This window comes from Scardinius erythrophthalmus, assembly GCF_964197995.2.
Source record: "Scardinius erythrophthalmus genome assembly, chromosome: 15".
Taxonomy (NCBI): Eukaryota; Metazoa; Chordata; class Actinopteri; order Cypriniformes; family Leuciscidae; genus Scardinius; species Scardinius erythrophthalmus.
This window is the reverse complement of record NC_138235.1, coordinates 23,502,899-23,518,402: the sequence shown is the minus strand read 5'-3', so window position 1 is coordinate 23,518,402 and position 15,504 is coordinate 23,502,899. Positions and strand designations below refer to the sequence as shown.

At 40.8% G+C, this 15,504-nt stretch overlaps 1 protein-coding gene across 1 annotated transcript; it reads right to left on the bottom strand.

The window, feature by feature from the left end:
- Window positions 1–5,390: 5,390 nt before the first annotated feature.
- arhgef3l (Rho guanine nucleotide exchange factor (GEF) 3, like) lies at window positions 5,391–15,504 on the bottom strand. The gene is made up of 13 exons (XM_081385759.1): window positions 15,264–15,504; window positions 15,021–15,078; window positions 14,842–14,904; window positions 13,338–13,382; window positions 12,976–13,083; window positions 11,648–11,812; window positions 11,135–11,197; window positions 10,965–11,061; window positions 10,810–10,886; window positions 10,411–10,668; window positions 8,760–8,930; window positions 8,456–8,648; window positions 5,391–7,183 (listed from the first exon to the last, which is right to left on the bottom strand). The coding sequence occupies exons 1-13, from the start codon at window positions 15,317–15,319 to the stop codon at window positions 6,936–6,938; spliced, it is 1,602 nt and encodes a 533-aa protein (XP_081241885.1). The 5' UTR covers window positions 15,320–15,504; the 3' UTR covers window positions 5,391–6,935.

Below are 15,504 nucleotides of genomic sequence, written 5' to 3'. Positions count from 1 at the left end.
AGGCGAATCTCAAGTATCGCCTGTGGTGTGACGCTATCTGTATTTGAAAATACGCGTCCTTCAGATCTATCGACATGAACCAGTCTTCTCGGCGAACGTGCGCGAGAATTTTGCTGGTTGTGAGCATTTTGAAACTGCGTTTCACTAATACTCTGTTCAGCCGTCTTAGATCCAGTATGGGTCTGATACCGCCGTCCTTTTTGGGGACTAGAAAGTATCTGCTGTATAGTCCCCCTTCGCTTAGAGCTGGGGAAACGCGCTCTATCGCCCCTTTGCTTATCAGTTTTGATATTTCGGCTCGAAGTAGGTGAGCTACTTCCAACGAAAACGTAGTTTCGACGCGCGCTGTGAAGCGGGGAGGGCGTCGGCAAAACTGTAGCGAGAAGCCTCTCTTTATAATGCCTAGCACCCAGTCCGAAACCCCTGGGAGCGCTGCCCATGCATCTGCATGGCTGGCTAGGGGCTGGATACGGAGCGCGCTCTGATCGCCGTGCGACAGAGGCGCTTCGGGGGATACAAACATAGGCGTTATGCCTGTGGCATTTGAGGCGGGGCGCGCGCTTAATACAGCGGGCGAGACGCTCATCCTCGACCTCGCTACAGTGCTTAGCTGAGTGAGGGAGGGCTGAGAAAGTCTCATAGGACCCATGTGAGCGAGTAGATGTGGGCTGGGAGCGGGCACATTTACTGCTTTGGGCGCGGCGTCTGCCTGAGCAGAGCGCGCGCTCACAGTTCTCGTTTTTACAGAGAGCCTGTGATGTGTTAGACATAGTGTTCGTGGGCACTGGGAAGTGGGCACTCTCACTATGCTGGAAGCGCAATCGACCTGAGTCGATTTTATGTGCGCGAGCCCTAAGTGTAGGGCTGTGCTTACGTGCAGTGATGGGCACTGAGGAGTGGGCATCGAGACTACATTTATAGCACCATCGGCCGTGGCCGGGACACCAGAAAATACACTCTTTCTGAGATTTATCTGGGTAGCCGTGAAAACGGCTTTTGTGTGCAGGCAAGCGGGCAGCAGTGCGGGCTTGCTCTCTGCAGAAAACACTGGAACAGTCGCAAATCTTGGGACTGAAACAGTGGGGCGCTTGGGTGAGAGGCCGGCCGCAACGGGACTCACACACCTGCGCTTTCCTAGGCTTGCTAGGACTTCTTCGGCACTTCAGGCTTTACCACGATCTTCGATCGCGGCCCGCGCGAGGAGGGGCGCCGGGCGCTGGACCGAGAGCGGGGCCTCGAGCTGCGCTGCTGTGGCTGCTGCGATGAGGCGGCCGAAGGCGGGGGCTGAGGCTGAGAGCTCCGCGGGGTCCGTTTGTCACGACCCGCTGCAGAACCGGAGCGCTTCGGCAGGAAGTGCTTGAAGGCTTGAGACGCTTTTTGGGCCTCGGTAAATCTCTCCACGAACTCGGAGAGAGAAGAACCAAAAAGGCCGGTGGAAGACAGCGGGGCATCGAGAAACGCAGTGCGCTCGGAATCGGCCATCTCCGTGAGCGTCAGCCATAAGTGTCTCTCAGCGACAGTGGCGGAAGCCATACAGCGTCCCATGGCTTGTGCGGCGGCTTTAGTAGCTCGGAGCGTGAGATCTGAAGCGCTCCTTAAATCCGCGATGCAGATAGCGTCAGGTCCCATCTCGTCCAGTTTACGGAGGAGATCACCCTGGTAGATCTGCAGCGTAGCCATGGTGTGTAGCGATGACGCGGCCTGCCCAGCGGCGGAGAAGATTCGCGCGAGCAGCGTCGACGTCATGCGGCAGGCTTTAGAAGGCAACACCGGTTTAGCCCGCCGTCCAGCAGAGGGCGGGCAAAGGTGGGTCGCTATCGCCTGTTCCACCGGCGGAAGAGAGAGGTAGCCTCGGTCTCCGGCATTATCCAGAGAGGAAAATGCGGGTGACACAGATGAGCGCGTCCGCGCAGAGAAGGGCGCGTTCCAGGCCTTCGCAACTTCTTCATGTAACTCAGGAAGAAAAGGAGCGGGCTTAGATTCCGGAGAAGTGCGCTCACCAGGGAGGAAGCTACCATCCAGCCGGGTTCGAGAGGGGGGCTCCGGTGCAGACCACTCGAGGCCGAGGCTCGCCGCGGCCAGCGCGAGTACTCGCATGAGCTCCTTCTCAATGTTGGCTCTCGTTGAGGGCTTGCGGGCAGGAGGCGCGAGGTCCTCAAAGCTCGCCCAATCCTCGCTGCCTGAAGCTATCAGAGAGCAGGAATCCTTCTCCCCCGACGCAGCCTCTGAACCGACTTCCTCTGATGAAGCGGCGGCAGACTGCGGGCGCTGAGCATCAGGAAGTGATTCGAGAGAGGCCGGTGAAGCTGGCGGGCGAACCGGCGAGCTTGGTCGGGCTGGAGCGGGTTCCGGGACCCGCTGCGAGCGGCGCTTTTTACGGCGCGGCATCGCGGCGGTGAATGCAGGCTTGGAAAAGGATGCCAGGCGAGTCCTCAGAGTCACCATCGGCAAAAGCTCGCAGTGAGGGCATCCGCCGTCAGCGAGCGCGAGCGCTGCATGGTCCTCACCCAGGCAGGAAACACAGATGACGTGCTTGTCTCCCTCGGTGAGTGGGGCTCGGCACGAGCCGCAAGAAGGCATCTTAAAAAAGACGCAGCTCTTTTAGGGGTGAGTGTTGCAGAAAACACACACACACACACACACACAGAAAGGCAATGAAAAGGATATAGGCGCCGGAAAGCGCAGCAGGTACGGCTGTAGAAGGCGGCGTTGGCCAGCAGCTTCGAGGGCTCGTCCCGCTGATGTGCTTGCTTCAACGACGCTGCTTCCGTGATCCAGCGATGCGTGCGCTTCGCTGAAGAGATTAAAATCAAGTGAGTCAGCCTTCTCGAGCTCCTTTTATAGAGGTAAGCCACGCCCGTTTCGGCGGGAAGTGGCGAGGAGGGCGCGAAGCGCCCTCATTGGCCTGATGTCATCTCAGGCCTCGCTCGATAGGCTTAAGCAGTTGCCGCAGAGCAGCCAATGAGCGAGCAAGCCGTCTCGCCATAGCTGTCTGCTGCTGCCGCAACGCGTTTTACATATATGAAAATTAAAGGATAATTTTTGCTTCAGTGTTTCGTGAAAAGAGACTTTTCCCGTAGCGTTTTGATAAAACGCAGTACGAGAGGACTCTCGTAAGAGAACTCCGGTCAATTTTAACATTAAGCTAATTTTTTTGTACATTTGGAGTGCTGTCAATACAGAGAACAACGACAAAAATCGGTGTTGCCTACACCGAGTTATTCTATTTTTAAAATTTGCACCCTGTTGACTTCAATGGGGCAAGTACTAAACCTGCTTTTAGCCTCTTAACATCCTTGATGTGTCATTACAAGTGCACAGAAAATGTGAGTGATTCCTTCTGAGTGAACACGAGTGAATCTGACTGCAGTAGATGTGAAAGATATGGATAAAAAATATGTTATTTAAGCCAGCGCAAATATCTGTGTTTACATCCTGTTTTTCGGTTGAAGTCCAAAGTAGTCGATTGCCGAGTTCACACGCGTGATCATATGTAACTAAACCTATGCGCGTGAACTCGGCAATCGACTACTTTGGACTTCAACCGAAAAACAGGATGTAAACAGGTATTTGCGCTGGCTTAAATAACAATTTTTATACATATCTTTCACATCTACTGCAGTCAGATCCACTCGTGTTCACTCAGAAGGAATCACTCACATTTTCTGTGCACTTGTAATGACACATCAAGGATGTTAAGAGGCTAAAAGCAGGTTTAGTACTTGCCCCATTGAAGTCAACAGGGTGCAAATTTTAAAAATAGAATAACTCGGTGTAGGCAACACCGATTTTTGTCATTGTTCTCTGTATTGACAGCACTCCAAATGTACAAAAAAATGAGCTCAATGTTTAAATTGACCGGAGTTCTCCTTTAACTCTCCCCATGTTACAACCATACCTGCTCTCCCCCTAATAGTCTTAATTACTATATTAGTGTACGAAGTGGCTGTTGAAAGTCACTGGAAAGTTGTGAAAATCACAATAGCTGTTTAAGTCCGAGTCAAAAGTAAATTACACCTATTTGCATTTTCTCTAGCAGTGGTTTTGTATTTTTATGTATGCATAAATAATTTAGCTTTATCTATTCAACTCAATATTTTATTTTTGTTAAATATATCTTTCTTTGCAAAAAAAATTAAAACAAAAATTAAAGGAGTCATGACATGAGAAATCAAATTTGCCTTGATCTTTTAACATTTAAGAAGTATTTAAAACATCCCGAAGTCTCCTCATTATAAACAAAGCATTTATTTAATCCAGCTCAAAAAACAGCTCGTTTGGTTAGTGTGGGATTTGTGACTCACATTGGCAAATACAGATTTGCATATGCCTGTCTCCAGAGCAAGACATTGAATAGTTTTACATTATCGCACCCACTGGCGTTCAGTTGCTAACGGGCTTGACGCTGTCTACACTGGATGCAGGTGTCATGTCAAAAGCGAATAGAACCCAGCCATTATAACACTGAGGCAGTAGGCTACACATGATAGGCCACAGCTGCGGGTCGGATTAAAAGGTGAATTGCTACAACAGAAACTAACCCCTAACCCTAGCCCACACCCTGATAGACAGCTTTTGTAACCAATAATAAAAACCGTTCTCCACGTCCCAAACTTTTGTCATGCCCATTACTCCAACCTGCAGATAGCCACAGGATACATATACCCCTTTATTAAACAATTCATTTGCACATTTCTGTTGAGACTTGATCAAGTGGATCAAATGTAAACGAGGCACGTGTAATGGAGAGTTTGCAGAGAAACTTTTCTTGACAGAGGAGGCAGTCAGCTATATTGGATTTGAAAGCAGATACACCGCAGAGCGAACGATTTTATAATGCTTTGTCTGTAAATGCTTTGTCTATTTTATATCGATAATGTTTTCAAAACGCTTACTCACTGCAATAGCGAGGGCTTGATACTGTTTCATGTGCAATAGGTTAGCCAGCCAATCATTACAGTGGCCGTTTAAAGGAGCCCCCCACTTAAAACAGCTCATTCCCGACAGAGGGTCAGATTGAGGGTCGAAAATAAACAAAAATATTACAAAAGAGAGTAGCCTAAATGAGAAGGAATGTCTGATTTTAAAATCTTTAAATTGATACAAAATAATAATAATAATAATAATAAAATACATAAATTGGTATATCTTTTCGTTTTTCTACTAATATATATATATATTTTTTGTCATTTTATGCAAAAAAAAAAAAACCAAAACAACTGTATTAACATTATAAGTAAACAGCATGGAACATTAAAACAGAGCCTCTGCTTAAAAAAAATATATTCTAGCTTCATGTATTCTTTTTTCCAAAGACTACAACGTGCATAAGCAATGCTTTTATCAATTGTTTCTTCTTTTTTGCCCGTTTTTTTTTTTTTTTTGATCCAGAGATTCTCTTCTCTTTTAGAAAATGCGTAATAGCGCCACCTACCGTATAACAGTTAAAACACGGAAAGCCAGAAAAATCCGTCAGTGATGAAAGAGTTAAGGTCAAACAATAACTGGCAGGCCAACTGTATTACCATCACAGATCACCTAGGGGTCGCCCTCCTGATTCATTTACAGTATTTTACAATCACTTCGTTATTATTTTCAGAACCTTGATGTAATTTTTCACAACTCTAGACGCAAAACTCCCAACCAATGATCAAAATGCACATTTTTCAAAACTCTAACCCTTTTCTCAATTGCTTGGATATAATACACATAAAACTTAGATCATTTGTTCATTCAACAAAAATCACCTGTTCAATATGACACAACTTAACATCAAAGTACTACTATTTAAAAAGGCAATTCACACACTACATTTCAAATGAGTGTCTATTCATTTCCTTACATTGATCTAACTATCAATTGATACAACTGCTCAAAATGATAAGTAACTATTGCATTACTCTTAATGCATAGTTGTATGGAAACAGACAAACAATCTTCCATGTTTAAATCATGAAAGTTTCAAGATAATGAGATTCATTGTCACCAATTAGCGTGGAGCATGAACCATTTAGACTACACTATCCATGGATGTAGCCTAATATTTGATCATAATCCTTCATCAGACACTGTCTATGGTCCCAAATACTGTACCACCTTTTCAGACTAGTATGACAGCATGCCCCATTATTGGGAAATAAAATTGATATGTAGAAAAATACTTTACGATATGTGCCTATATAGTAATTGACTGTAAAATATAAACCTAGCATGATATACTTTGGAGTAAAAAGTGTGACAATTAGCACTAGTCTATGCTGTAATAATGCATTCAGATAATAATCTTAACTGTTTTGTTCAAAACTAAATAGGTCCACATTTATGAAAGTTGTCAGTTTATTGAAAACAAAACGGTAACCATTGTGCACTGAAAGGAAAATGGGAACAAATTTTCTTGTTATAATGTCCAGAGTACCTTTAAATAAGAGAAATGGCAAAATAAGCATTTAGGCTACATTCAGGTTATATCAATAAAAGACTTGCAAATACTATTTGCCCAAATGCTGCCAAAGTACAATGACAAAAAGCCTGGCCACACATAAGATTAGTTACCGTTCAGATTGCACTTATGTTGTTGTTTATTAACCAGATCAGATGGAGAGGAATGATATGCAATTCAAACACAATTTAAAGGAATAAGGAACTGAGAGATGGCTCACATATATTCAACAAATATCTCACACAATTCTCAAGAAGCAAGAAGCAAGAAGCAAAAATGTAATACAATTCCCTCTAATATACATGACACCAACAAACATTCACATATGAAGTATACAAATATGGCTACATGACGTTATTCTCACAGTTCCCAGACAGGGTGTGAAAAACAGCAACTGCGTGATTTCATTCGTCCTGATAAAGTCGGCTGTCACCGTCACAATCACCTTACAAGTGAAATCCTGTGTTGTGACCTAGGGAGCACCGGTAGCCCTGGCCTATGTGTCCGGCATCTCCACATCAGAGTTAAGGTTCAGTTCAGCGATGTTGTTATAGAGGGCCGGGTCAGGGCTTAAACGCTCGGAGGGTTTGCAGTGGCTGCCTTGAGCCTGTCTGTCCCGTGACTGGACCATTGCTTGGCGTAGACAAGAAATCCATTGCTGCTTATTGAAGGAGTCATTAGCCTGCAGGCTGTGGGACTGAGACTTGGAGCGGCCTGTGGTGCTCACACGGAAACAGTTCTTCACTGGGGATGGCAGAAGCAGAAAATGTGGAATTAGAACGAGATGAAAAAGCAATTCGAAAGTCTTCAATCTCAAATAAAAAGGATATATAAAAGAGACAAATAAACAATTCAAACTTTCGATCCATTGCATGCATTATAAAAGCAATGCCAAATCAAAAATATTTCATTTTATAACCCTCTGGTACTGTTCATTTGGGCCTCACACTTGTTGAGTTCGCGCTACCATGATTGCTCTAACTATATTTTATTTTGAGGGCATTTCATTTTAATAAACAATATATATCTCTATATTGAGATCCATTTGTTCAATAAATAAATAATGTATTTATTTCCATTATTATTAAAGTTAAAAATAGAGCAAATACATTTAAAATCCAATGAATAGAGGGAGGTTAGTGCCCACTGGTGGGAACAATTATAAATATTACATACATATAAATATATTATGTAATATCATGCTGTGACCACTAAATGCCTATATATAAATATAGGGCAGTGTAGTAGCTTATAAGAACATTTTAGACATATTTACTTACTTTTATTAGGTTTTGTATATGTAGATATTATCAAAGACATTGATCATTATCAAACTTTTTTTTTATGTTGATTTAAAGTTTTTTTTGCATTATGATTACAGTCAAACCTGAACATTGTGCATTCTGGATGTTACAATTTTGCATTTTGGATATTTTACAATGTAACCCCTTCATTATTGTATGTGTTCTGCGTTTTGAATGAATTATTGATTTTATTTCACAAATTCTCCAAATTTGCTCACCCGTTCATTTCTGTGTGTAAACTGTATATGTGTGTGTTGTGTGTCTATTTTCTTGCATTATGGCTGAATTATTGATATTATCTCACAAACTGTCACAGTCTATAGTGCAAAAAAAAAACAGCAATGAAGGGTTAAACTCTAAAACATCAAGAGTGAAAAATTACACACCCATTCACACACTTTTTTTTTTTTTTTTTGCACTGTAGCAGATTTGAAGATTGTGACAACTAGAAAATGCTCTGTTTTCATATTTTTCATATTTCCCATTCCTTTCCTATAGCGGTCACAGTGTTTGTTTTTAAGACCATTTAGCTTTTTCGAATCATGTCCCCAATGTTTTGTTTATATAGCAAGTGGGACAAAGGTCACCAAGTTTCCTACCATTCTGATGAAGTAAAAGTAAAAAAAAAAGATTTATTTTTTAAATAATAATAATAAAAAGTTTCTTTTTAAAAATAAAAAGCAATAAGATGTGTAAGATGCAATGCCTTTACCTTTATCATTGCCTGTAAAGGCCCCACGAAAGGATCCAGAACTGCTTGGCTCTCCATCGGGAAGGTCCTCCAGATGGAGGTGAGCAGCTGGAAGGGGCTGACGATACACCTGGAACATGAGCGGTCCTTCCCTGTCCTGTGGCACTGCTCGAGTCAAAACCAAAACCAGCTCAAAGAGGAACACGTGCAGCTTCTACAGAGCAGAAAGGAGGATTAGCATAGAAGTGTGGGTTGTGTTTAGTTATTAGACCTGCTTTGTTAATTCAAAAGTTCTTTTGTAAACAGATTACAATGTATGAGGTACCTGTCCTTTAGTACTCTTCAGTTCACCGTGACAGTACAAAAAACGAGAGGCCTGTATTTCTGGAACCCTCTGGCTGTCCTCTGGGTAGCTCAGACCCCGTCTGTAAAACTGGCACTCAGCCTCCCCAGTTTTAAGATTGACTTCTGTTATAATCCTTTGGATAAGTTCCATCTGAGGTAACGAGATCAAAGAATGCATTAATAATTAAATCATTTCATTTATAAATTGCATTATACAACACTTAGTTCTAGTCTTTGAATTTGACTGGCATTCCAAGAGTACTACTATACAGTCCAACAACTCTGTGGACCTTTTCACGGTTTGTATCACTCCGCTTGTCCGTGTTTGCGCATTGCTGAAAGACTGACAGTAAGTGCATTAATGGTTATATTTTTCAGTGACTCTTTCAGTTACACCAGTAGCTGGCGAAAAAAAAAAGACTATTTATGAGTGAACACTTGAAACGTTCAACCGATTCATTTAACACTGTTGAAAATTTAAATCACCTAAACAAACAATTTTGTGAATATTTGTCTGTTCTCTCTCTCTTTCTTAGCGTTATTCCCGCTCATTTGCAGGGTCTGCTTCACACACACATGATTTGGCACAATGGTGTCAATTTGGTGTGTTTGTACATAGTCCTGGCTGTGTAAATAGGACAAAAAACTAAGTGGATCATCTACAGAGCACAAAAGCACTCTTGTAGATTTAGCGCAATAGAGTAGAGCAATAGAGCAATGTAGAATCAGCAATAGAGGGCCTATACACAGCATGAGGGAGAAAAGAGAGTGAGTCTTTCTTTTGTAGAAAGACTGTAGAAAGAGAGATGCCTGAAATTTTACCAAAGCGGAAAAGGTCTGAGGAATAGAATTGGAAGAAGAATTAGCCAAGAGCCTTGATCTGCATTAAAGGAGAACTCCGGTCAATTTTAACATTGAGCAATCTTTTAACAATCTTAACATCCTTGATGTGTCATTACAAGTGCCAAGCCATGTTGAGTGATTCCTTCAGAGTGAACACGGGTGAATCTGACTGCAGTAGATGTGAAAGATATTAATAAAAATGATGTTATTTCAGCCAGCGCACATACATGTATTTTCTTCCTGTTTTCAGTCGAAGTCCATAGTAATCGATTGTCGAGTTCACGCGCGTGATCATAGGTAACTAAACCTATGCGTGTGAACTCGACAATCGATTACTATGGACTTCGACCGAAAACAGGATGTAATTATATTTGTCAATTTGTATTATAGCTGTCAATTATATTTTAGTAATTTTGTAATGTGCTTGTCATTTTTATTAGTATTAGTTGTAAATATATATATATTTCTATTTAGCTTAAATTTATTTTTAATCCAATTTTTCCCCCATTTTATTCCCTAACATAGTTTCAGTTTTAGTGTACAATAACAACTCGATGAACCAAACGAGCGACCGACTGAATTCAAGTAGCATACTAGCGTTTCTTTTCTCCCATATATTTAGATGGTGCATATAGTAAGAATATGCTGGTATGCTATTCAGAATCAAGCCACTGGCTTTAAGTGTGAATCATTTAATCAATCACTCAACCGATTTGTTCAAAACACTGATTCATTCAGGAACAATACAAGTGACTTGTTAGTTTGTATGTTGAAGCATCTAAACTCACAGCCTGTGGCAACGCTTCCTCGTCCGGATGTTCAGGTGGGGTGGTCTTCTGGATCTCCTTTAACAGCAGAGGATATTTCACCAGTCTGCTGCGGGGCAAGTCCAGAAAGTTCCACAGGTCCAGCTTTCTGCTGAAGGATGACTCCTGACACAGCCGCAAGAAATGCTCGACCCGCCGGTCTTGCTTCTTTTGATCGAGCAGAGCTTTTGCCCCAACCTGGTTGCAGCAGTATGTGATGTACGCCTCCAGACAGGGAAACTATGAAATGAGAGCAAAGAGCATACGTGTTCTTTGAGTTATGTGGGTGAAATTGAAGCTGCGTCAATAATGATTTAAGAATGTAATATGGACTATAAAAAATGGTTTGTTATTATCCAGGCTATCTAATGTAAGACTGACCCAATCCATCATGGTTGGGCCGACCTCTTGCACAGTCTTCTCTGCTCCACGAAGACCTTCAAGACGAGCTAAAAGATCTGATCGCACAGGCAAATAGTAGTGAATACATCATTTCACTTCAAAGAAACGCCTACAAAGAGTTCACTGACATTTACCTTCATGAAGGGGTATTAAAGAATCAAGGGTTCCAAATATCTGTCCCAGCTCACTTTCTGTCAAGATGTCTAATTTCAGCATTGGTTCATAGTACACCTGCGAGGACAGTTGAAATTAAAATCTATCCAATAAAGACAGAAGAAATAAACCTGTTGAATTATGGACAAACCTTTTTCACTAGACTTAGATCCTCAATGAGCTGTTTCTCTCCCTGGGTTAACTCATAGATTACCTGCAGGTGAAGAAAATAAAAAGGTAAATCACACATAAATGAAGGCTATAATGTGTACAGGTAGTTTTCATGAGGCCTTGTAGAAGATACCGCAAACACACACACACACATTTATAACTGTGCTGCTGTCACAAGTTACCAGTCAGATTTGGCTGTGCTAACTGCTACTGTGTGGTAGAGCTAGTGTCTTTCAGAGGAAATTCTGACACTGAAATAGAGAACATGGCCTCATATACCAGCTCACATCCTGTTTCACAACTAAAGTAGTGCAGTAGTTGGGCAGCTGAAAGCTCTTTAAAAAGGTATTATTACGGTACCAGTTTGAATCTTGTAATTAAAGCCCAATCAAGAGTAACTTAAAGTAGAAGTTGAATTACATCATGCAAAGCTACATTTAGAGTATGAAGCATTTCGTTGTGTTGTGGCATTAATTCAAGCTGTTTATCACACCTCTTGTCGTTTGATCTCTTTGGTACTGAGCTCGTGGCTCGTAGTGTCCACTGTATCACTCCACAGCTGGCTGCTCCGCCGCCGCGGAAACGAAGAGGCCTTCTGACGTGTTCTTATTGGCATTGGGGGCAACGGCCGGGCCTCTGTCCGGAAACTGATTGAACGCTGAGCAAAAAAACCCACAAATATGTAGATATTTACACACATGTGAGAGAGAGAGCGTGAGTAAAACTGATATATTTATGTAGGCTACATGAGGCTATATATATACACAGTACTGTGCAAAAGTCTTAGGCACGCTAGTATTTTCACCCAAAAAAGACAGTTTTAAGACAGTTATTTATATCTTTTGCTGTTGTATGTCAGTAAATATAAGTTTACATTTCCAAACATTCATTTTGCCATTAATTGTAATAATCCAGTGAGATTTTTGTATGCACAAGGCGTCTGACAAGAGCCGGTATGCTCCACACAGAGATCTGATCTCACCACCATCGAGTCTATCTGGGATTACATGAAGAAACAGAAAAAACTTAAACAAGAATAAATCCAGAAGAACTGTGGTAACGTCTCCGAGACGCTTGAATAAACCTTCCTGGAAAGCTATGGTACTGTGAAAAGGTTTAGACACTTGTGTAAAAATGCTGTAAAGTCAGGATGCTTTCAAAAAATAATGTCATAAATAGACTTTATTGATCAATTAACTTCTATTAACTAAATCAAATCAATATTTGATGTGACCATCCTTTGCGTTTAAAACTTTTGTTGCCCTTAGTTTTTCAGGTAGCTTTGCAAGCTTTCTTCAAGCATCTTGGAGACAGATCTTCTGGATTTAGTCTGTCTCTGTTTTTTCTGTTTCTTCATATAATCATGAAGCTCGATGATGGTGAGATCAGATCATACCGCTGTTGTCAATGTCACTGGATTAATACAATTACAAAAAATGAATGTTTAGATATGTAAACTTATATTTCCTACTGACACACTACAGCAAAAGTTATAACTGGCTTAAAACCATTTTTTTAGGGTCAAAATACTAATGTGCATAAGACTTTTGCACAGTGTGTATATATATATATATATATATATATATATATATATATATATATATATATACATACACATACATACATACATATACACACAATTTAAATATATATGTATGCAAACACCTGGCAAGGCCCTGAAAAAAACCTAGCAAAACCCATAAAAATGTAGTTCTCACTGTTATTGTTGATGTTAGCTAAACTAAGAAAGGTTTAAAGATTTTGGCTAAATATGATGAATGAGAAAAAGCCGACTGGTTTCGTTATGTGTGCATAACTCACCTGTATGGACTGGCCCAGGCGTTTCAGTGCAGGGGTCTTCACCGGTGTTATGATACCAGTAACTGAGGCACTTTTGTCTACTGGTTTGACTCTTTTGTTACATGGACCCTAATATGAGGCCAGCAGAAGAGAATGAGGGTCAAGGTTAAAATGTACATGTTTACGTGGACCGTGAAATGCCTAGAATGCATCACCAAGATATTCACAAAAAAAATGAGGAATTTAACCAGCACAGATTAACTATGAAATTTGAGATTTCTCAGACTTTGATCGTGATGTTTTTACTACTATAAAGGTTGATGGATCATTACTGTATTCAGCAGAAAGGTACTAGGAACAAAGATGCAAATCAATTTCTGTACCTCAGAATCTTGCATGTGGTCACTGATGGGAAAGTCATCGTCTTCCTGAAAGAGACGTGAAGCATAGCACAAATGTCAGCACGAGCATTTAACCACAACCAATCAGAGGAAAGCAGTAAACGTATACGGCATATATAAATAGTTTATTCCGAATATCAGTAAATATATTAGAGATATAAGAGAACAATGAGACAGACATTTGCATTCACACAGAGTGGGTGTTTCTTCAGCTACGGGCATTATTTTATCTTTTTTTTTTTTTTCGTGATTTTATAATGGTTTTGGAAACTTTTTTAACAGCCTTTATAATTAGCTTTTGCTTAATTTCACTGTTTAACCCTTGCCTCATACCCAGACTTCAGTTGTAAAGTAAAACATAAATCGTAAAATGCATTTTAAAAAGTATAATAACCTAAAAGCAAAATCATATTTATTTTCTTTATATCAATATCTTAATACCTTTAGACAAATTATGTAATTTCCTCAGCAACATTTAATTGTTTATCAAAGAACATAAAGCTTTATCAAAAATGTGTTTATTTTGTTACCAAGGAGATGACAACGTTAGTGAAGAGCTTGACATGAAACATGAACTCATGTGGGAAGATAAGAAATATTTTTATTGTGCGTCATTTCCAGTAAAGCTGTAATTTTGCCAAATTATTCCTAACGTGTAAAATATTGAGTGCATTTAGCATGTATTAAATTCTAACTATACAATTAGCCTCAGCCAGACAAAAACTGGGCCTTTTCCACCACGTCATTTCCACCACAGAATATGATCAGACCCAATTTAGAAAACACATAGTTCAGGTCCTAGATGCTAATTGGTTAAAACAGAAATGTTATATTCCACCTGCGCAGCTCCCACAGCCGTTCATTTCTTTTTTTTAATCGATCATTAGGCTAAGTGTGTTTTAGGAGAGTTGATTTTTTTTCTTAAAGTGCCAGTAGTTGAAGAAATGCAAATGCCAACATCAAGTGAGACTGAACCACTTTCACTCAGAGTGTGTGCATGTAGCGGATTGAGACAGGAAACTGAGTTGTAAAGCTTTTTTTTCCTGTCAGCTTTTTACACGAAGCTAAGAACAAGTTGCTTCATTCTTTTACTGTAACCTTCCTTCAATTCTATGAAAAAATGGCTATGAATAATGGGTGCTATCTTCTCTAGATGTCTTGTGCAATAGACCAGTAAAAAGTGGATAGTTCTAGAGTCACCTGGTTTGTCTTACGTTTCCGTTGTAGAGCACAAACAGGCAGACCACTTTCAACCACATTAGATCCTCATAAATAATCAATGATTAAGTTCGAGATAATGAGGAGGAGCTTTAACCTCCGAGTAGATCATCTTTAGATCACCTCAAGACGACAGACTAACAGGAAATATCGCGGCTGTTTTGTAACAGATGCTCAAATGGTCACATTCAAACATCAAGTATTCCACAAGACAATTTCAAAACGTTTTACAACAGACATGTTGTTTCTTATATCATAGACAACTTACACAGTCCTCCAAGATTCGGGCTGAATTCTCAGCATCACTACTTGGGTCTTGTTTTCTTTTCTTCTGCTCAGAAAACCAACAAATAACACATTGGTCTTCCTCAAAGGAGCAAGACCTACAGTACAAGGTCTGTCCATCAGAATTTGTTGTATAAGATTTATGACAGAAACAAATCTTACCCCTGCAAAATCTGACAGGTTGGCACATGTGAGGAGTCTCTCTCTAGATACAGGAGACCTGAAAAATGACCAAATAAGTGGTATAATGACACTGAAAAGACATGAATATATTATCGGTTAAGTCATTACTAATCGGATATTAGACCGGTACAACATCTGATCAGAGTGATAATTCGACACCGAAATGTCTTAAATGTTTAGTTTAAGCAACTATTGATGATATGTGAAAAAAATAAGTCGTACCAGGAAGGTGATGAATCAACCTCCGTCTCTTCAGGTTCCATCTTTTCCTCTCTCATAGCATCTTGTGCTTATAAATAGAAACGCCGGTGAATAAAAGAGTATTACATTAAAAATCAGACCATAAATCTTAGAGGCACCTGTTCCAACTTTTCAAAGAAAAGACAAAAAACTTAATGTGCACTCTTCTCCCAGCCCTCCCCTCTTCCTCTTACACTTGCATGTCTGAAACCACATCCTGTGT

Coding starts and splice junctions, on each gene's coding strand:
- arhgef3l (XM_081385759.1), bottom strand. CDS start 15,319: ATGAGAGAGGAAAAGATGGAACCTGAAGAGACGGAGGTTGATTCATCA. Junction 10,669..10,809: donor GCCCAACCATGATGGATTGG/GTCAGTCTTACA, acceptor CTCATTTCATAG/TTTCCCTGTCTGGAGGCGTA. Junction 8,931..10,410: donor AGGAAGCGTTGCCACAGGCT/GTGAGTTTAGAT, acceptor TCGTTACCTCAG/ATGGAACTTATCCAAAGGAT.